Source organism: Phyllostomus hastatus, unplaced genomic scaffold, assembly GCF_019186645.2.
Source record: "Phyllostomus hastatus isolate PE091 unplaced genomic scaffold, TTU_PhHast_1.1 phas_contig_29, whole genome shotgun sequence".
NCBI lineage: Eukaryota > Metazoa > Chordata > Mammalia > Chiroptera > Phyllostomidae > Phyllostomus > Phyllostomus hastatus.
The window spans coordinates 4,922,868-4,947,011 of NW_025333835.1; the positions used below are offsets into that span (position 1 = coordinate 4,922,868).

General features: G+C 37.9%; 1 protein-coding gene across 5 annotated transcripts in view; it reads right to left on the reverse strand.

The window, feature by feature from the left end:
• The window catches only part of DGKH (diacylglycerol kinase eta), a 209,440-nt gene that overhangs the window by 17,008 nt on the left and 168,288 nt on the right, over nt 1-24,144 (reverse strand). For all 5 annotated transcript variants that reach the window (XM_045839171.1, XM_045839172.1, XM_045839174.1 and 2 more), the window contains 7 exons: nt 15,963-16,080; nt 14,864-14,974; nt 14,639-14,735; nt 5,526-5,633; nt 3,430-3,543; nt 3,047-3,181; nt 2,009-2,172 (listed from right to left, as the gene is read on the reverse strand). In XM_045839171.1, the coding sequence (XP_045695127.1) occupies nt 2,009-2,172; nt 3,047-3,181; nt 3,430-3,543; nt 5,526-5,633; nt 14,639-14,735; nt 14,864-14,974; nt 15,963-16,080 (847 nt within the window). The remainder of the gene's footprint in view (nt 1-2,008; nt 2,173-3,046; nt 3,182-3,429; nt 3,544-5,525; nt 5,634-14,638; nt 14,736-14,863; nt 14,975-15,962; nt 16,081-24,144) is intronic.

Below are 24,144 nucleotides of genomic sequence, written 5' to 3' on the forward strand. Positions count from 1 at the left end.
GGACCACTCTGACAGCACTCACCCTGCCTCAGGTTTGCTGTGCTGCAGACAAGGCTCCACATTGCTTCCAGAAATGCCCTGATAAAGCTGTGGCCCCTCCTTAGCCCTCCTTCCACATTTCCTCACCTGCAAATGTACCATGCCATCACTTCAGTCACCCCAAACTCCCTGAGGTTTCCTGAAAGTGCCAGGTACTCCCACTCTTTCGGGCCTTTGCCCAGGCTGGCTCTCATGCTTAGCTTGCTCCTTTCCCACTCTTCTTTCAAGACTTGGCTGTGAGGTCACTTCCTCCAGGCAGCCTCCCTCACTGCCTCTGGCCTCCTCTGTACAATTATAACACCCACTATGCAACCTATGACAACACTCCAGCCACACTTCTCCCTCCCGCTACTCTGCCCACAAACTAAGAGGGACTGCAACACACTTACCTTGGCATTCCCAGTGACGAAATTGGTAACCAACACACAGAAGAGACTCAAAATACACGTTAAATACAGAATGGCTAAATTCTGAGAAATAATCAGTGAGCCTGATTTACATCATTTGCAAAATTAAAAAAAAAAACAGACGTAACCAAACTAGGTTGACCAAAACCAATTCTGGCCAAGCTGTACTTCCTTTTTTTATACGGTTATTTGGTTAGTTGACAGGATGATAATAAAGGAAGCATATTTTGGTTTTAAGGGAACATACTTTGGTTTTAAGAAAATGATGTAGTTTTATTTTTAATTTGTTGAGGAGCTGCCATACTGTTTTTCCATAATGTATTAATTAGCTTGATTGCGGCAACCATTTTACAGTGCATATGTATATCAAATCATCACACTCTATACCTTAAATATATTATAATTTTTGTACCAATTATACCTCAATAAATCTGGGGAAAACCACAGTAAATTGGAGTCTACAGATGTTGTCTATAGCATCTGAAAGATGTATTTACTCTAAATCTCACATCTCTGTGGGTAAGAAGTTAAGATGTACAATAATGCAGTTATATGAGTTTAGCTGACTATTCATTTTCCCTACATTTCTTCTAAGCTTCTTGTATCTGGCATTATCATACATTATTCTAATTCTGAATGTTGGTCTCCAGCAGAAGGGAGAGTATATATTTAAAAAAATATACCTTTAAAATCAAGTACATTCTAGGTGTCTAACAAACATTTAAAGAGAAGAGTAAGGAATGAGAGGAGAGCAGACAGTGGGCAGGGGGGAGGAAAATGGACCAAGTAAGCCCCTAGTACCTCCAAGCTCTGTTTCTCTTCTTTTTCAACATTTTAATGAGTAACCAGATGAACGTGTGGGCAGACTATAATAGCTAGCATTCAGAGAACACAAAATGTGCCAGACAGTGATATGTGATAATAAGGACTGTACACAGTGGGTCTTATTTAACATTCACAATGGCCTCATAAAGCACTGCTTAATTATCCCCACCTGTCCTCAGTCACTCCTCCCTTTTGAAGGTTACTTCCTAGTCATAGTGATTTTTATCAGGCACTTGTTATTTTTATCCTTCCCCTTTCTGTCCACTAAAATTAATTTCTGTATGGTCTCTCAGTCTTTGCGATAAGTCTGTTGGAAACTGATCCTTAGACTCTTTCCCTACCTCCCCAACTCTCCTTGGGAGCAATTTCCTTCTACATTCCATCTACATTTAATTAATAACTAATTATAAGGTGATACAGAAGTCAGTAAAGATTGCGTATAAACCACTGGGGAAATAATAATAGAAAGAGTACTGTGTGGTAGGGTACATTAGGCAAGCTCTCCACTATGTTTCAAGAAGTCAGATCTGTTCTGTGAAGAACACAGGAGTGAGTATATATGTATTGGAGGGGATCTGATGAAGGAGAACAGTAAGCATCGAGGCAGAAAGGGAAGGAGAATAAATGTTATCTCTTTTACATACTGCAAAAAACCAAAACTATGTATTAAAACTAATAAAACAAAACTGGCCAACACCAGAGTTCTCATGGTCCACAAATCAGTAGGACCACCATACCTTGTAATGAGCTCCTCCGCAGCCTGGGAGCACAGCTGCATCTGCGACACCTCCTCCGTGGCCAAATCAACAGCATGTTGGATGTACAAGTGGGTTCGAAGAACTGATTTATCAGAATCACACTTCTGTTTCTCTTCCCAAGATTTTAGAGTGCTTTCAAAAGCCTATTTAAAGTCAATATTATAATGAACTGTTGGTTTAGAGCTCTGAGACCCAAATAAATGTGTATTCAGATATATGAATGACTCTGAAATTACTATTGCTTTTTTCCTAATCTAACACATCATTAGATAAATCATGAGTACAAAAAACATAGTTTTCCAGTATGCATAATAAATAAAAAGCAATGTAATCAATTATGAATAAATGTTACTAAAAAGTTTAAAAAAGGAGAGCTTCAATCTTTACTATTACACGTGTAATAGATAGGATGGACATTGGTAGTCTTATTTGTTATGTGTGTGACTTTAATTAAAAATGCATACTCTGGAAAAGGAAAAACTATAGAGATGGTGTAAGGATCGGTGGTTGCCAGGAGAGAGGGTAAAAGGGGGAGGAATGGATGGGTGGAGCATACGAGATTTTTAAGGCAGTGAAACTACTCCGTCATCCTGAAATGGCAGATACAAGTGACTACACATTTGTCAAAGCCCACAGAATGTGCAGCAGAAACAGTAAACTATATTTCAGGTAGTAAGTATCAATATTAGCTCATCGATTATAATAAATGTACTAATACCAGATTCTAATAATAGGGGAATTCATTGGCTTCTCCAGGTGATGGGGTATGTGGGAACAGAATTAGAATTCTCTGTACTTTCTGTTCAACTTTTTTTGTAAACCTAAAAAAAAAATTAGTCTATTAATTTTTTAAAAGACTAAATAAATATTTGCTCATATTTAAAACCACAATGACTTAACTGTCAGATTTAAAAGACAATTTAAATCTTTTTCCTTGATTTCTACTGTAATATGACAATTTAAGGTTTTTTTTAGAAGACTTGATAAAAATCTAGAGGAATGTTTTTGGTTACATACCCTGTCCCTTGTTAGCATCTGAGCTCTGTTTTTGTGCACGATTTTGATAATCCCTGGAGGCTGAACCCATGCTTCGCCATCCACCTGCACTGGGACTCCCTCATCGCCAAATATAGTGATTTTTACTGTACGACACTGAAACAAAACACATTATTTTAGAGCACAAATCATCCTGAAAAACTGACATAAAATCCGCATTCAAGCTTGACCTTTAGTCCACAATGTGGAACAGTATGTTAGGCTTTTCCACTGTGATGACATTGTAATAACTGACATTGGGAGAAAGTCAGTATGTTTTAGATGAACATGCAGTGCAGGAGTCATGGGAAATAGCTTTCCCGGTGTCCCACACAGGGAAGTCAGGTTCTATTAGAAAAACAAACCTGGGCTATCCGATGATGCTGTAGTTTAATGACCCTTGAAACTGCCATTTGCACACTATCAAATACTGCAACAACTTCCAGGATCTTGTCATCAAATGAAGGTGCAGCAAATATCTGAGCGAAAAAACTATGTTACACTTCCACTAATAAAATTAAGGTTTAAGTAAACTGGCACATCAAGCAATGCAAACTCTGTAATACATATATTTTCTAAAAATCATGAAAATACTAAGAAAAGTAAATATTAGTAGGAAATGATAACCCCAGAACAAAAATATCACTGAAGATGGCTTAAAACAAACATAATAAAAATAGGTTTTGAGAACCACATGACATCATATTTATGCCAACTCATGGAATAAAATGTATTAAAATGTATTAAAGATAACTCAGATGTCTTGACAAAATGATGCATGCAATTTTCAGAAACCTAAAAAATCTGAAAGGTAATACAGATTTCATAAGGTTAAAGCTAAATGAATATGCAGATTATGATCCAGTTTACTTGGTATGTTTTCTTAATTGATTTGAGAGAGAGGGAGGAAGGAGTGGGAAGGAGATGGGGGAAGAGACAGAGAGAGCATTTGGTTGTTCCACTTATTTATGTATTCATTGGTCAATTCTTGTATGTGCCCTGACTGGGGATTGAACCCACAACCTTGGTGCATTGGAACAATGTTCTACCCAACTGTCTTACCAGGGCCACTTGGTGTGGTCTCAGGGAAATCTTTGAAGGTGTTACAAACAATATGTATATGTGTTTTAGATCTTAACACAACTCTTTAGAGCATTTGAAAATATGGATATGGAAACCTCAGGGATAAAAATCATGTCGTCTTACCTTATTTTGATGTTAATTGCATTTTCAAAAAATCAAGCTAAAATTTTAAAATTTTACCTGTTTTATTCTGTCTCTTTTACTCTTTTTTTACTATATCATAAATAATTATGCCTTTGAAAAAAATTATTCAGTACAAAGTAGCATTCTAATTAAAACTTTCACTGAAAATATCAGGACACAAATTTGCAGACATATTTCTTATCATTTTTTGACACTGAAACAAAAGCCAGACTGCTTAGTTTTAAACTATGCCTCTGTTACTTATTAACTGTGTAAACTTAGTGTCAGTTCTTTAACTGATAAAATTTGGATGAAAATTCTAGGTATTACATAATAAATGTGTAGCACTCAGAACACTGACTGCCTAGGAAGCATTCATGGAATATAAGCTTTATTCATCTTAGTATCACTGATTTCTTACCTTTAAAATATTTAAGAGTAGTGACAGGTTGACAAAAAACTGACTGCTGATGCTAGTTTTTATACACCAAGAGGACTGGAATATACTCACATCATGAAAATTACAAATGCTTTCCAATTTATTTCATACTTTAGTTCCTGGCTGTTTATTTAACCGTTCTTAGAAGATGGGTCAATGGAACTGTTACATCATAAACCTCAAATCAAAGGGCCTATCATTTAATTAATGTATGTGACACTTCAGACAAAGATCCTGATAGCACTGCTCATTTTTATGTTATATATACTTTAATAATTGAGCCCTCTCTTTCTAAAAGTTATTTTGAGAACAATTAGCTTTTTTAGGTTGTGTGTTTTTTAAATATAGAAAACCATGAAAACAAAACAAAAATAGCCATCAACCTCAATGGCCAAATGAACCCTCTTGGCATTCCTAAAAATAATTTTAAAAATAGTATCACATAAATTTAGAAAACTAAAAGTACAGAAAGGTATTCTGGTGGGCAGAATAATGTCCCCGTCCCATCCCCAAAATGTCCATGTCCTAATCCCTAAAACCTGTGAATGTTGTCTCATCACATGACAAAAGAGACTTTGCAGATATGATTAAATTAGAGATATTGAGACAGGGGACGTGATCCTGAATTACGTGTGTGGGCCCAATGTATTCACAAAGGTCAATTAAAAGTAGAAGAGGGAAGCAGAAGAGGAGAACACAATGATGCAATGTGAGAAAGACTCACGCTGCCTTTGCTGGCTCTGAAGACGGGAAGGTGCCACAAGCCAGGGGATATGGGCAGTCTCTAGAATCCGGAAAGAGGAAGGAAATACTTACATCATCCTCTTTAGTTCCACCCCAAAAGTTAGTGCCTCCGGCATAGCTGGGGATGTTCAATACTGCTATTCCTTGCAGACTGGGGAGAGGAATATATTGTCCATCACACTGTAAGGTAAAAAGCTTAGAAGTTAGATAAAAAGAGCAAAACTACTAGTTTTGAAGCCACCAGTATACCAAAGAAAAAGGGTGATGGATGAAAGTGTGCTGGTCATGTCTGTTTTCCCGTAAATATATTCCTACACATTAATTTTTCTCTTACTTAGTTTTAATTTAAAAAGCTTTAAAGTATAAATAACTACAGCAGAATTTTTTACAGAAAACCACATAGAATAAAAAAAGGTTTTACCTCTTCTTTCAACCAAATTCAGGCAGTACCTTTCTTGAGCTTCTTTTTCAGGTCGGTTATGATATTCTCATTTATATTACGGTCATCCTGGTCCTTATTTTAAGCATGCCCTTGAAAATGGCCACTGTGAGGGTAGACTCTGAGTCCTAACCATCTCATCTAGCACCTCTCACAAATCCTGGTATTTTGCTGGTGCTCTGTTACTAACCAGTGGCTGGTTATAAGAATTCCATTTTAATGTCCAATCAAAATTATCTGCCATCTTTAAAACAAATGAGAATCCAGTTTGAACCCATTTTTCAAAAAATTGAAATAACTGAGAATATGTTATAATTGATTTACCCGACGGGCATTTTTTAAAATTTCCTTTCTTCATCTTTTGCATGAAACACAAAGGTCCACACTGTATTCCAGTACCTAGGGCCATTCCTGGCACCACAGCTGGTGCTTAGTGTATGTTAAATGAAGAAACATTAAATATTTAGAGGAACAGTATCTTTCTCTGGACCCAATATTCTTAACAGACATTCTTGTGATCTTTAGAAAGACTTGAATTATATAACTAACTTAAAGGAGAAGAGAACATCTATCACTGTTAAATACGAAGAAATACTTCAAAGAACAACTGAGAGTGATCCTGAAGATTTTATAATAAAGGTCATATACAAGTGTGATAAGCCCACAGCTAACATGATATTCCAATGTGAAAAGCTGACAGCTTTTCCTGTAGGATTAAGAACAAGACAAGGCTACTCTATCAGAAAACCTTTAGAATAAATGAATTTAATAAAGTTGCATGACACACAATCAATATACAGAAATCTGTTGCATTTTATATACTAATAATAAACTATAAGTAAAAGAAATTTTTAAAAATCCCATTTACAATAATATCAAAAAGAATCAAATACTTAAAAATAAATTTACCCATGTAAGTGAAAAACCTGGATATTGAAAAATACACCCTCACTGGTGTGGCTCAGTGGAATGGGCATTGTACCAAAGAGCAAAAGATTCCCAGTGAGGGCACAGGCCTGAGTTGCAGGTCTGGTCCCCGTTTGAGAGTGTGTGAGAGACAACTGAATGGTGTTTCTCTGGCACATCAATGTTTCTCTCCCTTTCTCTCCCTTCCTCTCTCTCTCTAACAATAAATAAATAAAATCTTAAAAAGTTGATTTCTGCTACCTTTAAGGAAAAAAAAAGAAAATTAGAAGACTTGAAGGAAGTTTAAGACGACATACATAAATGTAAACATATTGCATTTTTATGTTTAAAAAATGTAACATAAACATTATGGATTAAAAGAATTAATATTATTAAGATGTTCATACAACCACTCTGGCAGGGTGGGCTCAACTGATTGAGTGCTGTCCTGTACACTAAAAAGTTGTGGGTTTGATCCCTGGTCATGGCATGTACAGGAGGCAACCGTCAATGTTCTCTCTCATGTCAATGTCTGTCTGTCTGACCCCCTCTCTCCCTGCTTCTCTTCCTTTCTTTCTAAAATCAAAGAGCGTGACTTAGGATAAGGATAAAAAAAATAAAATATTCATACGACTCAAAGTAACCTACAGATCTAATGCAATCCCTATCAACATTCCAATGTATTTTCACAGAATTAGAATAATCGTAAAATCTGTATGTAACCATGAAAGACCCCAAAGAGCCAAAGCAATCTTTTTAAAATGTATTTTATTGATTATGCTATTACAGTGGTCTCATTGCCCCCCTTCATTCCCCTCCACCCTGCACACCCTCTCCCACCCACATTCCCCTCCTTTAGTTCATATCCATGTTTCATAAGTTCTTTAGCTTCTACATTTCCCATACTATTCTTGCCCTCCCCCTGTCTATTTTCTACCTACCATCTATGCTACTTATTCTCCATACCCTTTCCCCCTCTCTCCCTCCCACTCCCCTGTGGCTAACCCTCCATGTATTCTCCATTTCTGTGGGTCTGTTCCTGTTCTAGTTGTTTGCTTAGTTTGTTTTTGTTTTGTTTTAGGTGTGGTTGTTAATAATTGTGAGTTTGCTATCATTTTACTATACATGCTTTTTATCTTCTTTTTCTTAGATAAGTCCCTTTAACATTTCATATAATAAGGGCTTGGTGATGATGAACACCTTTAACTTGACCTTATCTGAGAAGCACTTTCTCTGCCCTTCCATTCTAAATGAAAGATTTGCTGAATAGAGCAATCTTGGATGTAGGTCCTTGCCTTTCATGACTTGGAATACTTCTTTCCAGCCCCTTCTTGCCTGCAAGGTCTCTTTTGAGAAATCAGCTGACAGTCTGATGGGAACTCCTTTGTAGGTAACTGTTTCTTATCTCTTGCTGCTTCCAGGATTCTTTTCTTCATTTTTACCTCGGCTAATGTAATTATGATGTGCCTTGGTGTGTTCCTTCTTGGGTCTGACTTCTTTGTAACTCTCTGAGCTTCCTGGACTTCCTGGAAGTCTATTTCCTTTGCCAGAATGGGGAAGTTCTCCTTTATTATTTGTTCAAATAAGTTTTCCACCGGTTGCTCTTCCTCTTCTCCTTCTAGTACCCCTATAATTCAGATGTTGGAACGTTTAAAGATGCCCTGGAGGTTCCTAAGCTTCTCCTTGTTTTTTTGAATTCTTATTTCTCTATTCTTTTCTGTTTGGTTGTTTCTTTCTTCCTTCTGGTCCACTCTATTGTTTTGAGTCCCAGTTTCCTTCTCATCACTATTGGTTCCCTGTGCTTTTTCCTTCATTTCTCTTATCATGGCCTGCATTTGTTCATCTAATTTGCAACCAAAATCAACCAATTCTGTGAGCATCCTGATCACTAGTGCTTTGGACTGTGCATCTGATAGGTTGGCTATCTCTCACTTGCTTAAAAGTACCAGTTGAGGGGTTTTCAATTCTGTTTGAGCCATCTTCCCTGCCCCCCCTTTGGTTTGGTCGCTCCTATTACGTATGAGGGGTGGAGCCTTAGGTGTTCACCAGGGCGGGGCACCCCAGTCGCTGGGTTGTGACTTTGTAAGTGGGGGCGGGGTCTGAGAGGGAACAATAGCTTGCTCCTCTCTCCATGGGATTTCAGATCCTTCCGCCACCAATTCCCAATGGGTGGGCTTGTGTACTCCATGGGACTTTCCAAGGACCTCTCCTGTGAAGCTGGAAGTCTCTCCCTGAGTCTCAACCCCCCCAGGTGTTTTCAATCAGTGCCCTGAGGCTCTATTTCCCAGCTCTGTGATCCTGGGTTGCGCATAGTGTCTCACTTCACAATTCCCGCCTCGCTGGGTCTGCTGTTTACCACCCCTCAGCCAGGTCTGCCAACTGCCACTTGCACTCTCTGGGTCCACCTGCTGTGGTCTTGCATGCCACGGATGCCTTATGCACCCGGTCCCAATGCTCTCTGCTCTCGGCACCGTAACCCATTCCTGGCTGCTCAACTCTGCGCCTACTACTGGTCTGGATGAAGGTGTCTATTTTAACTTCTTGGTTGTCCGATTTCCATACAGTTCAATTTTCTGTCAGTTCTGGTTATTATTCTGTTTCTAAATTGTTGTTGTCCCTATCTTGGTTGTGCAAGGAGGCACAGTGTGTCTACCTATACCTCCATCTTGGCCAGAAGTTCAAACCAGGTCCCAAAGAAATCTTAAGAAAAAAGCTGGAGGCATCATGCTGCCTGATTTCAAACTATATTAAAAAGCCATACTAATTAAAACAGTGTGGCATTGGCATTAAAAGACACATGGATCAATGGAAGAGAACAGAGGGCCCAGAAATAAACCCATGTATATATCATCAATTAATTCACAAAAAAAGAAACCAAGAATATACAATGGGGGAAAGGACAGCCTCTTTAATAAATGGTGTTGGGAACATTGGAAGTCACATGCTTTCAATGAAGCAATGAATCAAACTGGACCACTATATTATACAATACCATACCAAAAATGAATTAAAAATAAATTAAAGACTGGAACACATGACCTAAAACCATAAAACTCTTAGGAGAAAACATAAGTGTTAAGTAAGCTCTTTGACATAGGTAGTGGTAATGAATTTTTGAATCTGACACCAAAATCCAAAGCAATAAAGGCAAAAAAAGAACAAACCAAAACAAAACAACAAAAACAAACAATTGTAACTGTATCAAACTAAAAACCTCTCCACAGCAAAGGAAACTACCAAAACAATGAAGAAGCAACCTACTATATGGGAGAAAATAAGTGCAAAGCATATATCTGATAAGGGAATAATATCCAAAATATATAAAAAATTCACAACTCAATAGCAAAACAAACAATTTGATTAAAATGGGCAGAAGATCTGAATATAGACATTTTTCCTAGAAGACATAAAGATGGCCAACATGTACATAAAAAGCCTCTCTATAGCATTAATCATCAGAGAACTGCAAATCAAAACCACAATATTACTTCACACCTGTTAAAATGGCTATTATCAAAAAGATGAGAAATAGTGTTGGTGAGAATGTGGAGAAAAGAGACCCTTGTGCACTGATAGTGGGAATGTAAATTGGTGCAGCCAACAAGATAAATAGTATGGAGGTTCCCCCCCCAAATTAAAAATAAAACCATCATATGATCCAGCAATTCCATTTCTGGAATTTATCTGAAGAAAATTAAAACACTCTTTTGAAAAAATATATACATCCCCATGTTCATCACAGCATTATTTACAACAGTCAAGATATAAAACATCCTAAGTGTCTATTGATGAATAAATGGATAAAGAAAATGTTGTGTATATATGTTACAGAATATTATTCAACCATTAATGACAAAAAATTATTTGAGGGCCTTATACTATGTGAATGAGTCAGAGTAAGACAAATAGCGTATGATCTCTGAGATATGGAATTATATTAAAAAAATAAAAAGTTTAGAATTTTAAAAATTCAGAAGTCCTATGTATAAATGAAAATAAAGTAAAAATATTTATAAATGAATACACTTTAATTGGAAGCATGATATGAATGAAATGAACATCTTTAGAAGAAAGTTCTATTTAAATTGCTTAATTTAACATACTCTCTAATAGTTTAAAAATACTTTGTAAATTATTTCATTATTATTGGTTTCTTTTCTATGTCTATGTATTTTATCTATTGCATTCAAAACAATATTTTGAGTTCAAGAGGTGGCATAGGTAAATACAGCTCATGTCCTCACACAGCCCCAACGAAATTACAACTAAACTACAGAACAACCATCATTCAGAACTGTGACAAACTGAGCTGAACAGAAGTCCTACAACTACATAATTTATGAAGAAACTGCACCTTGACTGGTAGGAGGGGTGGAGATGCAGAATGGACAGGTTCTACACCCACATGTGGCAGATAAAAATCAGGATGTATATTTAAGGAGTGAAGCCCTACACCAAGCCCCCCATTCTAGTGCCAGAAAGAAGAATCTCCATAACTTCTAGCTGTAAAAACCTAGCAAGGATTGAGATTGTGGAAGACAGAAACTGCTGGACTGCCTGGAAGTTCCTCTTAAAGGGCCCATGAACAAATTTACTCCCTCTGAGCTCCATTGTAAAGGAAGCAGATTGAAAGGCATCAGAGGCATACGGAGAGAAAATGAACTGTCTGGCATCAGAGTGAGGCCTGGGGGATAGGTTTCTCCTAGACAGAAGTGCCGGCAGAGGCCACTGTTCCTCTTCTCAGCCTTCCCCGCACAGAGCCAAAGAACTAGCAGGCAGGTGCCATATTTGAGACTCCATCAACCTGGCTCACACTGTTCACTGCACCCAACCTGTTTCCAGTGTCTTTTCCATATGAATGACTTCTTGGCTCATGTTTCAGCTTTTCCTTAATTATGTCAAACAAGAAGCATCTGGCTTCAGCAAGCCCCATATCCCTCACTCAGTTGTCCCAGGCCTGGTACTTGCAGTCGCCAGCCTCAGGCCACAGCTTGGCCTTGCGTGGGCACCTCCAAGCCCAGTACAAGTAGCACCTATCTGCAGATCACTTTGTAGCTTATGTTATGTGACCACAAATATAACACTGGCAGTAGCTGATTCTGGATGTGCCGAGAACAATCAAGGCTCAACTGCAACAGGAGGGTGTACAGAGCCCACACAGTGGGCACACCTTGAGTACCCAGCTTGGGTAATAGAGGAGGCTGTGCCACTAGACCCTGCAGGACACCTACTACGTTAGGCCATTCTACCAAGTCTGGGAGATGCGGTAGCTCTACCTAATACATAGAAATAAACACAGGGAGGCTGCCAAAATGAGGAGACAAAGAAACATGGTCAAAAGAAAGCACAGAACAAAACTCCAGAAAAAAGAACAAAAAAAGAAAAAAAATACAGAGACAAGCAAACTTCTAGATGCAGAGTTCAAAACACTGGTTTATAAGGATGCTCAGTGAACTTAGTGAGAACTTCAACATCACAGAAATGGCATGGAAACCATAAAAAAGAACCAGCCAGAAACGAAGACACTAATTAAAATAAAGAACAATTTACAGGAAATCAACTTTCCTAATTGGGTGAAGGAAATAGACATACAAGTCCAGGAAGCACATGGAGTGTCGAACAAGATGGAAAGAGACCCACTCCAAGACACATCATAATTAAGATGCCAAAGGTTAAAGATAAAGAGAGACTCTTAAGAGCAGCAAGAGAAAAGCAGTTAGTTACCTATAGTGGGGTTTACATAAGATTATCAGCTAATTTCTCAAAAGAAACTTTGCAGGCTAGAAGAAATTGACAAGAAATATTTAAAGTCATGAAAAGCAGGAAACTATAGTCAAGATTGCTTTACCCAGCATAGCTATCACTTAGAATCAAAGGGCAGATAAAGAGCTTCCCAGACAAGAAAAAACTAAAGGAGTTCATCATCACTAAGCCATTATTATATGAACTGTTAAAGGGATGGAAATAAATACATTATCTACCAATAACTGAATCTAAAAAACAAACTAAGCAAGCAAGAACAACACAGACAGAATCATGGATATGGGGAGTGTTTTGATGGTTGTCAGATGGGAGAAGGGTGTAGGGGAATGGGTGAAGAGGTGAGGGGATTAAGAACTACAAAGAGGTAGTTACAGAATAGCCATGGGTACATAAAGTACAGTATAGTAAATGGACTAGCCAAAGAACTTATATGTATGACCCATGGACCTGCACAATGGTGAGGGGATTGCCTGATGGATTAGGGGGTACAGGAGGGAGGGAGGCAAAGTGGGTATATTGAGACCACTGTAATAACATAATCAATAAAACATAATTTTAAAAAACATGAGTATAGTGCAAGGAGCCTCTAGGACAACTTCAGGCATACCAATATTCACATCATGGGTGTGCTGGGAGGAGAAGAGAGAGAGCAAGAAATTGGAATTCTATTTGAAAAAATAATGAAAAAAAAAACTTCCTTAATGTGGTGAAGGAAATAGACATACAAGTCCAGGAAGCACACAGAATACCAAACAAAATGAACCCAAAGAGGCCCAACCAAGACACATCATAATTAAAATGCCAAAGGTTACAGACAAAGAGAGAATCTTAAAAACAGCAAGAGAAAAGCAATTAGTTACCTACAAGGGAGCTCCCCTAAGACTGTCAGCTAAGTTCTCAAAAGAAACTTTGAAGGCTCGAAGGGACTGGCAAAAAATGTTCAAAGTGATGAAAAGCAAGGACCTACAACCAACCAGCGTAGCTCTCATTTAGAATCGAATGACAGACAGATAAAGAGCTTCCCAGAAATAAAAAGCTAAAGTAGTACATCACAACCAAACCAGCACTACGTAAAATGTTAAAGGGTCTTCTTTTTTCAAGAACAGCATTTTGTAACTATGAACTTTCCTGATTCTGTACCTTTTCAGCAAGTTAACATTTATCTTAACTTTACAAGTATTGATGAATCAAGATAGCTGATCAAGTAGTCGGTGCTCTAGAATGGGAAGTATAAGATGTTTATCTTTAATGGAACATTTAGTTCATAAGGAATGAGCCAGGTACCTGTTAGTCCACATTCCAGAGTTAAGAAAACACCAATAGTAATGCTCTGTTTAATTCAGTGAGCTGTAGATGTAAGATTTGCTCACTTTTCGGTGTGTAGTATATACTTTAATTAGAAATATCTGGTAATAAAAAAGATACAAGATAGGAAAGAAATGCCTATCGGCACAGTGAGCCCTGGAATGAGGATAAAAGAAAATCAAAGTCATAGAAATTAGCAGACTTTTCAGAGCCATATCCCCAACCTTCTTTTTCTTGTTATTGGAGATTTAAATCATTTTTGCTTTCCTTAATTTCCTTTTTAAATTAGTAAAAAATACTAAAAAACGTTAAATACTCAAAGTATCTTTTTCTGTTACTAACTAGTTAGAAATAATTGAAACAAAAATGTATTTAAATCAAAAGATTCTATTTATGACTAATGTTGTTTTCAGGGGTTTGTGAAACTTCAGGCATTATAGAACTGGGTCAGCATTTGGATATTTAAATAAGGAAATCTATTAAAAATTCTATCCTATAACTATACTCCCACTGCATCACCTTCTCACAGGGTCCCCTGACTCCACAGTAGCACCCAAATTACAGGAGCTAATGAATATGATAATTAAGTACATCACTCACATCCAGCGTCTATACCTTCTTTAGTAGAAGGTTGATTACTATTTCCATTCCCCCCCGCTCTCTTGAGTGTTTAAAGGCTAATCAAGAGGAATTAGGCCAAATGAGCTCCACAAATACAATCAATTTCCTAAGAAAGATAACTTGAAATGTCTTTACTGCAAAATGAACTTACCTCAAGTTGAACCCTCTGTTCTAAATTCTTATAGGATCTTTGCAGTAATTCCCGGGTTCCAAGGACTCCATACCACATCAAGTTTTTAGTTCGGCTCCTGATAATAAACATTGGCAGGCAAGTTTAGTAACTTTATTTATTTAATCTTTAAAGGCAGAGCAAGCAAAAGAGATAATAAATAAAATTGCCTTTATGCAGTAATATTATTACTATTACCAAAATTACCTGCATTTTTCAGGATGTTCTTCTCTCTTATTATTAAATTCTAATGAAATTTTTGCATCTAATCCAATCCCAAAGTAATTGTTCATGACACATTTTTCTGAATACCCATCTCTATGATAATAAGAAAAAGTATATGAAAGTCAATTTCAGGTTCATAACAATTATAATTTATGTACAACACTTAAAACCATTAAAGATTCCATTCCTGAGAATAAAGCTAAGCAGAAATCACTTCCTATTTACATACAATATGCATGACCCCAGTGTATGGCTGTAAATGTTGGTAACATATAAAGGAATGGTGGACAGGACAAAGTGAAGAGTCATGATAATGCTTCTGTAGTATTCATAACAAAATCTTAGTTCTGTCTCCTAAAAGAGCCCCCGCCCCACTATATACACAACTGGGAGGGGCTTGCAGTCAGGTGCCAATACTCCTCCTCTTTCATCATTAAAAAGTTTACTCCACTTCTCTCATCAATGGACATATATGTGCTAACCAAGAAACTACTAGATCTATTCCATTTTTCTATGTGCTTTGGAAAGTGGCGAGTTTAAATATGGTACTATAGTTTAGGACTGTCGTCATTAGAAAAATTAGATATAATAAAGGCAAAATCAAATATGAAAGTAAAAGGAAGCATATACTGAACTGCCAAAAAGACTTTTAGGAGTCTAAGAAGGGAAGAAATCAATGTGGGCCAAAAGCTTTCTGAAATAAGTAAACCCAGAAGCTGGATGTGGAAAGATGACAGATTTGGCAAGACCAAGAAGAAAGGAGGTGAAGGGAAACGCGTAAATACGAATATGAAGGAGTCAATGAAAAAACATTTCAGAGAAAAGTGAGTGGATGGTGTCTCACTTTGCCACAGCTTGTTATTGGAGACAATAGGCTGGGAGGGACCTATTTCAGGAACACAGCATGAAAGCCACTGTATTTCACACGGATCAATGTGTTCATCATTAACTTTTGAAATTTTCTGATGATTCCTTTTGTACATGGAAACATATTTATTGTAATACATTTAAAATGTTACCATTACTATAAAACAGCAACAAGAAAAGCCAAAACAAGATTTCTGTGAAAGTATTTGCTTACAATGAATCTGGATCTGGGTCAATAAATGGCGTTGCACCAAAAGGATCAGTATTTGCTAGTAACATTTTGTTGATAATAGAACTCCCAGCAATTGAGGCAGCTAGTCCTGCTCTTAAGCCTGTTACAGGGAAAAATAAATATATATATAGGGTCACACATTAAGAAAAAAAAGACAGAAAGAAACCTAGTCCATTATTTTCAGGCCTAATTTCTAACACCTTGCCCCCAAAACATGGTTTTTCTGTGCCTGCTCCTCTCATTAATAAAAATTAAGATTTATTACATTGGTAAGTACAAGGCTTTAATGCTTCTTAGGATATATACATTGCAATAAAGAAAGAAGAAACAGATGAGCACCTCAATAGGAGTCTCTGTGGCAGTTTCTCATTTACCATCCTGATAATTCTATAACTTCAACAAATATTACTTCCTTTGTTATAACAAATAAAGTACTAAGACTGTTAGAAATTTATAATAAAGGCTAAATTACCCAAAATATCATGGAGTTACCACTTCCATACTCTCAAAGCATAGATAATAATACTGCTTAAAATGTTAACAAATGTACTAAAGTAAAAACGTAAGTTGGTGTCAATGATAAGTGGTACAATATTAAATGCAGGTATTAATATTTTTAATTAAAAAATTCCTATTGATTGATTTTAGAGAGACAGAGGGGGAGAGAGAAAGGATAGAAACACCAATTATCGATTTGTTGTTCCACTTATTTATGCATTCATCAGTTGACTCCTGTATGTGCCCTGACTGGGGATCAAACCTGCAACTTTTGTGTATCAGGCTGATGCTCTAACCAACTAAGACACCCAGCCAGGATGTGTATTTATATTTTTAGAAGAATACAGTTTTAAACATTAAGAAATGAAGCATTTATCTTCTCTCTAAATATGCAAAACCAAATTTATCTTAACATTATTTCTACTAAATAGTTATGGTTTGCAAAAGTAAATAAATCTTATCATCTATTCAACCCAATATTAAGGCCAGAAGCACAAAGTCTGGAAAGAAGACAATGTAACAGGCATTTAAGGGAACAAACAAAAGGAAAACTAGTAAACAAAACTATGTCAGGCAATTGGAGAACATTAGAGAATTAGGGGAAAAAAAAGGACCTTTCTTAAGCAAATATTTCTTTTCCAACATGTGCCGTGTGCTCTTCTTATATTATTATTGTTTTACCTACTAAAGTTTAGCTACTATCAAACATCAAGATGAATTTTATTTCACCATTTAATTTCATAGTCGAAAATGCAATAGTATACTTTAATACGCCAACTGCCCTTATGTCTAAGTAAGTAAACAAAAGAACAAAGCAAACGTTCTGATGAGAGGAAAGAAGAGTTTGGACAGGTGAAGAGCTATACCCAACTGTCCCATAGAAAAGTATAATATTTTCTAAAATGTTTTAAGGTTAGCCATATTTACAGCTTCAACCCAGAAAGGTCACCCCGATGTTCCAGAACTGAATCTCTATGACCTCTAGACATGGAGGTCTTTCCAGAATCAAGCATGTTCTGGATTTCTTTTTTGTTTTAATATTTTCATTGAGGTATAGTTCATCCTTTAAAAGAGTATAATTCAGTTGTCTATAGTATATACAAGAAATTGTGCAATGATAGCAACCATTTAATTCTACAACTTTTTTTATTACTCTCAAAAGAAAATACATATATATTAGCAGTCATTGCCATTCTTCCCTACCCACAGACCCTGAAAAGGGTCTACTAAAACACTTTCAGTCTCGGTGGATTGGCTATTATGGACATTTCATATAAATGGAATCATGAAATATGTGACTTTCTATGTTAAGCTACTTTCACATGGTATAATGTTTTCAAGGGTCATCATGTTATAGTATGTATTAAATCGTCATTCTTTTTAATTGCTGAGTAGTATTCCACTGTATGCACATACTATATTTTCTTTCTCCATTTCAGTTGATGGATACTTTTTTTTTCTTTCACTTTTTGGCTTTGTAAATAACCTTGTTATAAATAGTTGTGAAAAGTGCACAAATATATCTTCTCAATTCTTATAGATACATGCCTAGTATTTGAATTTCTAGGTTATATATTAATTCTGTTTAACTCTTTGAAGTACAGCCAGGTTTTTTCAAAATGGTTTCACCATTTTATATTCTAAGCAGTGACGATGACAGTTCCAGTTTCTCTATGTCTTAGCTAGTATTATGTTATCTTCTGTCTTTCTGATCAAAGTCATCCTAGTGGTAGGGGTAGCAATATTTCACTGTGGGTTTTTTAAAATTTACTTTCACTTTATTTTGGTTGATCCATGATCAATATTCTTCTATTTTTTTATTGTTGTTAAAGTATAGCTGTCTCCATTTTCACCCCTGCCACTGCCCCCCACCTCCCACCCTTGATCCTACCCACCTTTGGATTTGTCCATGTGTCCCTTATACATGTTCCTTGACAACGCTTCCTCCTTTCCCCACTATTATCCCCCTTCCACTCCCTTCTGGTTACTGTCAGTTTGTTCTTTATTTCAATGTCCTGGTTATATTTTGCTTGCTTGTTTTGTTGATTAGTTTCCACTTATAGGTGAGATCATATGGTATTTGTTTTTCACCACCTGGCTTATTACACTTAGCATAATGCTCTCCAGATCCATCCATGCTGTCACAAAGGGCGGGAGCTTCTTCTTTCTTTCTGTTGTGTAGCATTCCACTGTGTAAATGTACCAGTTTTTTAATTCACTCATTTACAATGGACACTTCGTCTGTTTCCAGCACTTGGCTATTATTATAAATAATGGTGCTATGAACATAGGGGGGTATATATTCCTTTGAATGGGTGTTTCAGGATTCTTAGGGTATAATACCAGTGCTGGGTCAAAAGGAAGTTCCATCTTTAGTTTTATGAGGAAACTACTTACTGTTTCCCACAGTGACTGCACCAGTCTGTATTCCCACCAATAGTGCACTACAGTTCCCTTTTCTCCATATCCTCGCCAGCACTTGTTTGTTGATTTGTTTTTTTTTTAAGATTTTATTTTTATTTATTTTTTATAGAGGGAAGGGAGAGGGAGAGACAGAGAGAGAGAGAGAGAGAGAGAGAGAGAGAGAAACATCAATGTGCGGTTGCTGGGGGTCATGGCCTGCAACCCAGGCATGTACCCTGACTGGGAATTGAACCTGCGACACTTTGGTTTACAGCCATAATCATTTTTTTAATATATTTTTTTGATTATGCTATTACAGTTGTCCCATTTCCCCCTTCTCTCCCCCATCCACACTGTACCCCCTCTCCCACCCACGTTCCCCCCCTTTAGTTCATGTCCATGTGTCATACTTATGAGTTCTTTAGCTTCTACATTTCCCATACTATTCTTACCCTCCCCGTATCTATTTTCAACCTACATTCTATGCTACTTATTCTCTACACCTTTTCCCCCTCTCTCCTTCTCCCACGCCCCTGCTGCTAACCCTCCATGTGATCTCCATTTCTGTGGTTCTGTTCTTGTTCTAGTTGTTTACTTAGTTTCTTTTGGTTTTGCTTTAGGTGTGATTGTTAATAATTATGAGTTTGCTGTCCATTTACTATACATGTCTTTTCTTTATCTTCTTTTCTTAGATAAGTCCCTTTAACATTTCATAAAATAAGGGCTTGATGATGATGAACACCTTTAACTTGACCTTATCTGAAAAGCACTTTATCTGCCCTTCCATTCTAAATGAGAGCTTTGCTGGATAGAGCAATCTGGGATGTAGGTCCTTGTCTTTCATGACTTGGAATATTTCTTTCCAGGCCCTTCTTGCCTGTAAGGTCTCTTTGGAGAAATCAGCTGACAGTCTGATGGGAACTCCTTTGTAGGTTACTGTCCCCTTATCTCTTGCTGCTTCTAGGATTCTCTCCTTCGTTTTTACCTTGGCTAATGTAATTATGATGTGCCTTGGTGTGTTTCTTCTTGGGTCCAACTTCTTTGGGGGCTCTCTGAGCTTCTTGGATTTCTTGGAAGACTGTTCCCTTTGCCAGATTGGGGAAGTTCTCCTTTATTATTTGTTCAAATACGTGCTCAATTTGTTGCTTTTCCCCTTCCCATTCTGGTACCCCTATAATTCGGATGTTGGAACGTTTGAAGGTGTCCTGGATGCTCTTAAGCTTTTCCTCGTCTTTTTGAATTCTTATTTCATCATGCTTTTCTGCTTGGTTGATTCTATCTTCCTTCTGGTCCACTGTATTGTTTTGAGACTCAGATTCCTTCCTTTCACTATTGGCTCTCCTCCGTGTATCTTCCTGCATCTCTTTTATGGTAACCTGCATCTTTCCATCTAATTTGCGCCCAAAATCAACCAATTCCGTGAGCTTTCTGATCACCAGTGTTTTGAACTGTGCATCTGATAGACTGGCTATTTCTTGGTCGCTCAAAAGGATGAGTCCTGGGGGGACTGATCTGTTCTGTTGGAAACATGTCTTTCCCTGTCTCTCCTTTTTTTTTTCCCCCGGTCTGGTCGTTCTTGTTACGGTGGGGGATGGAGCCTTAGGTATTCACCGGGGCTGGGCACCCCAGTGGCTAAATTGTGACGTTATATGTGGGGGCAGGGGCGGGAGCGGGAGCGGGGACGGGAGGGAACAATGGCAGTAGTTCTGTTCTCCTGGGCTCAGACCCTTCTCTGGGATCCTGGGCTGCGAGCTCTGTCCTGGTCCACAATCGCTGCCTCACTGCGTCCACCAGCCGCAGCTTGCGTACTCAGAGATCACCACTGCGTTCTAGCGCCCTGGATGGCTGTCACACCGATTTCGCTCAAATTTTCCCCGACCTGTGCACGCTGCCGACACGCGCCCGCCCGGCTCATCTTCTTCTACCAGTCTGGATGTACGGGTCTACTTCAACTTCTTGGCTGTCCGACTTCCATTCAGATAAATCCTCTGTCAGTTCTGGGTGTTATTCTATGTGTAAATTATTGTTGTTCTAATCTTGGTTGTGCGAGGAGGTACGGTGCATCCACCTATTCCTCCATCTTGCTGGAAGTCCCGTTGACTTGTTAATGATGGCCATTCTGACCAGTGTGAGGTGGTAGCTCATTGTGATTTTAATTTTCTTCTCTCTGATGGCTAGTGATGCTGACCATCATTTCATATGTCTCTGGGCCCTCTATATGTCCTACTCGAAGAAGTGTCTATTCAGGTCCTTTGCCCATTTTTTAATTGTCTTCCTGGTGTTGAGAGAAATGAGTTCTTCATATATTTTCGAGACCGAACCCTTGTCTGAAGTATCACTGGCAGCAAATGTTTTGCCATACAGTAGGTTCCCTTTTCAGTTTGATGATGGTTTCTTTAGCTGTGCAGAAGCTTTATAATTTGATGTAGTCCCATTTGTTTATTAGTGTTTTCTTTATTTCCCTTGCCCTAGGAGATACATCAGCCAAATTTTGCAGCGTGGGATATCTAAGACTTTACTGCCTATGTTTTCCTCTAGGACTTTTATGGTGTCACAACTGATATTTAGACTTTTATCCATCTTGAGATTATTCTGCTGTATGGTGTAAATTAGTGGTCTACATTCATTTTTCTCCACATACCTGTCCAGATCTCCTGACACCATTTACTAAAGAGGCTATTTTTACTCCATTCTATGTCCGTCCCCTTTGTCAAATATTAATTGACCATAGAGACTTGAATTTATTTCTGTCTCTCTATTCTGTTCCATGGATTTATGTGTCAGTTCTTAGGACAGTACCAGACTGTTTTGATTACAGTCACCTTGTTATATAATTTGACATAGGTATTGTGATCCCTCCTACTTTGTTCTTCTTTCTCAAGATTGCTGAAACTATGTGGAGTTGTTTTTGGATACATATAAATTTTTGAAACATTTGTTCTAAGTCTGGGAGATATGTCATTGGTATTTTAATGGGATCGCATTGAATCTACAGATTGCTTTGGGTAGTATACATATTTTAATGATGTTAATTCTTCCAACCCATGAACACAGTATATGCTTCCATTTATTTGTATCTTCCTTAATTTCTTTCTTCAGTGCTCTGTAATTTTCAAGTACAGATCTTTTACCTCATCGGTTAAGTTTATTTCTAGGTACTTTATTTTTCTTGTTACTATAGTAAATGGGATTTTTTTCCTAGTTTCTGATTCTAATATTTCATTGTTTGTGTACAAATATACCTCCAATTTCTGAATATTGACTTTGTATCCTGCTGTTTGCCAAATTCACTTATTAAGTCAAATAGGGTTTTTTTTGTGTGTGTGTGTGCGCATGGCAATTTTATTTATTTATTTATTTTTTTGAGAGAGATGGAGAGAAACATCAATGTGTGCTTGCCTCTCGTACACCCCCAACTGGAGACCTGGCCTGAAACCCAGGCATGTGCCCTGACTGGGGATCGAACCGGTGACCCTTTTGTTCTCAGGCCAGCACTCAATCCACTGAGCCACACCAGCCAGGGCAGGCCAAGTAGTTTTTTTTTTTGGTGGAGACCAGAGGGTTTTCTACATACACTATAATGTCATCTGTAAACAATGACAATGTTACTTCTTCCTTTACAATTTGGATGCCTTTTTTTTGGTCAGATTGCTGTGGCTATAACTTCTAATACTATGTTGAATAAAAGTGGTGAAAGTGGACACCCTTATCTTGCTCCTGATCTTAGAGGGAAAGCTTTTAGTTTTTGCCCATTGAGTATGATGCTGGCGGTAGGTTTCTCATATATGGTTTTTATTATGTTGAGGTATGCTCCCTGTATTCCTACTTTACGGAGTATTTTTATCATAAGTTGGTGATATACTTTATCAAATGCTTTTTCAGCATCTATTGATATAATCAATGATTTTTGTCTTTCCTTTTATGTGGTATATAACGTTTATTGATTTGTGAATATTGTACCATCCTTGCATCCCTGGGATGAATCCCACTTGTATCATCATTTTAATGTACTGCTGGATCCTGTTTGCCAATATTTTGTTAAGGATTTTAGTGTCTATGTTCATCAGTGATACTGGCCTGTAGTTTTCTTCCTTTCTTGCGTCTTTACCTGGTTTTGGAATTAGGATAATACAGGCCTCATAAAAAGAGTTTGGTAGTCTTCCCTCTTCTTGAATTTTTTGAAATAGTTAAAAAAGGACAGGAGTTAGTTCTTTTTTAAATGCTTCATAGGTAAAACTCATCTTTGAAACCATCCAGTCCAGGGTTTTTTTGTGCCAGGAGTTTTTCCATTACTACTTTAATTTCACTAGTTGTTATAGGTGTATTCGGGCTTTCTGCTTCTTCTTCATTCAGTTTTAGAAGATTGTATGTCTCTAGTAACTTCTCCATTTCACCCAGGTTGTCCAATTTCTTGCCATGTATTGTTCATATTAATTTTTTACAATCCTTTGGATTCCTGTGGTATCAGTTGTAACTTCTCTTCTGTTTCTTATTTCATTTACTTGGGTCCTCTCTCTTCCTTTTTTCTTTTTTTTAGATTTTATTTATTTATTTTTAGGGAGAGAGAAAGGGAAAAAGAAGTAGAGGAAGAGAAACAACAGTGTGTGGTTGCTTCCTGTGTGCCCCTCACCAGGAACGTGGCCTGCAACCCAGGCATGTGCTCTGACTGAGAATCAAACCAGTGATCCCCTGGTTCCCAGGCCCACGGCTAATTCACTGAGCCACACCAGCCAGGTTAGGTCCTCTCTCTTCTTGATGAGTCTGGTTAAAGGGTTGTCAATTTTATTTATCTTTTCTAAGAATAAGCTCCTGGATTTATCAACACTTTGAATTGCTCTTTTAATCTCTATTGTCATTTCATTCTGCTCTGATCTCCATTACCTCCTTCCTTCTACTTGCTCTGGGCTCTGTTGGTTGATGTTCTTCCAGTTCCTATAAATGGGGTCGCTCCTGTTACCGTGAGGGGTGGAGCCTTAGGTGTTCACTGCAGCTGGGCACCCCAGTGGGTAGATTGTGACATTGTATGTGGGGGTGGGGGCGGGAACAATGGCGGCAGCTCCACTCTCCGGGACCCCAGTCCCCTCCCTGGGATCCTGGGCTGTGCGCTCTGCCCTGGTCCACAACTGCCGCCTCACTGGGTCTGCCGCTTCTGCTTGCGTACTCAGAGTTCACCCGCTGCGATCTGGTGCGCCCCAGATGCCTTAAGCGCTCCCGGTTGCCTTATGCACCCAGTTCTCCCTGTTCTCCGCGCGCCGCGACCTGC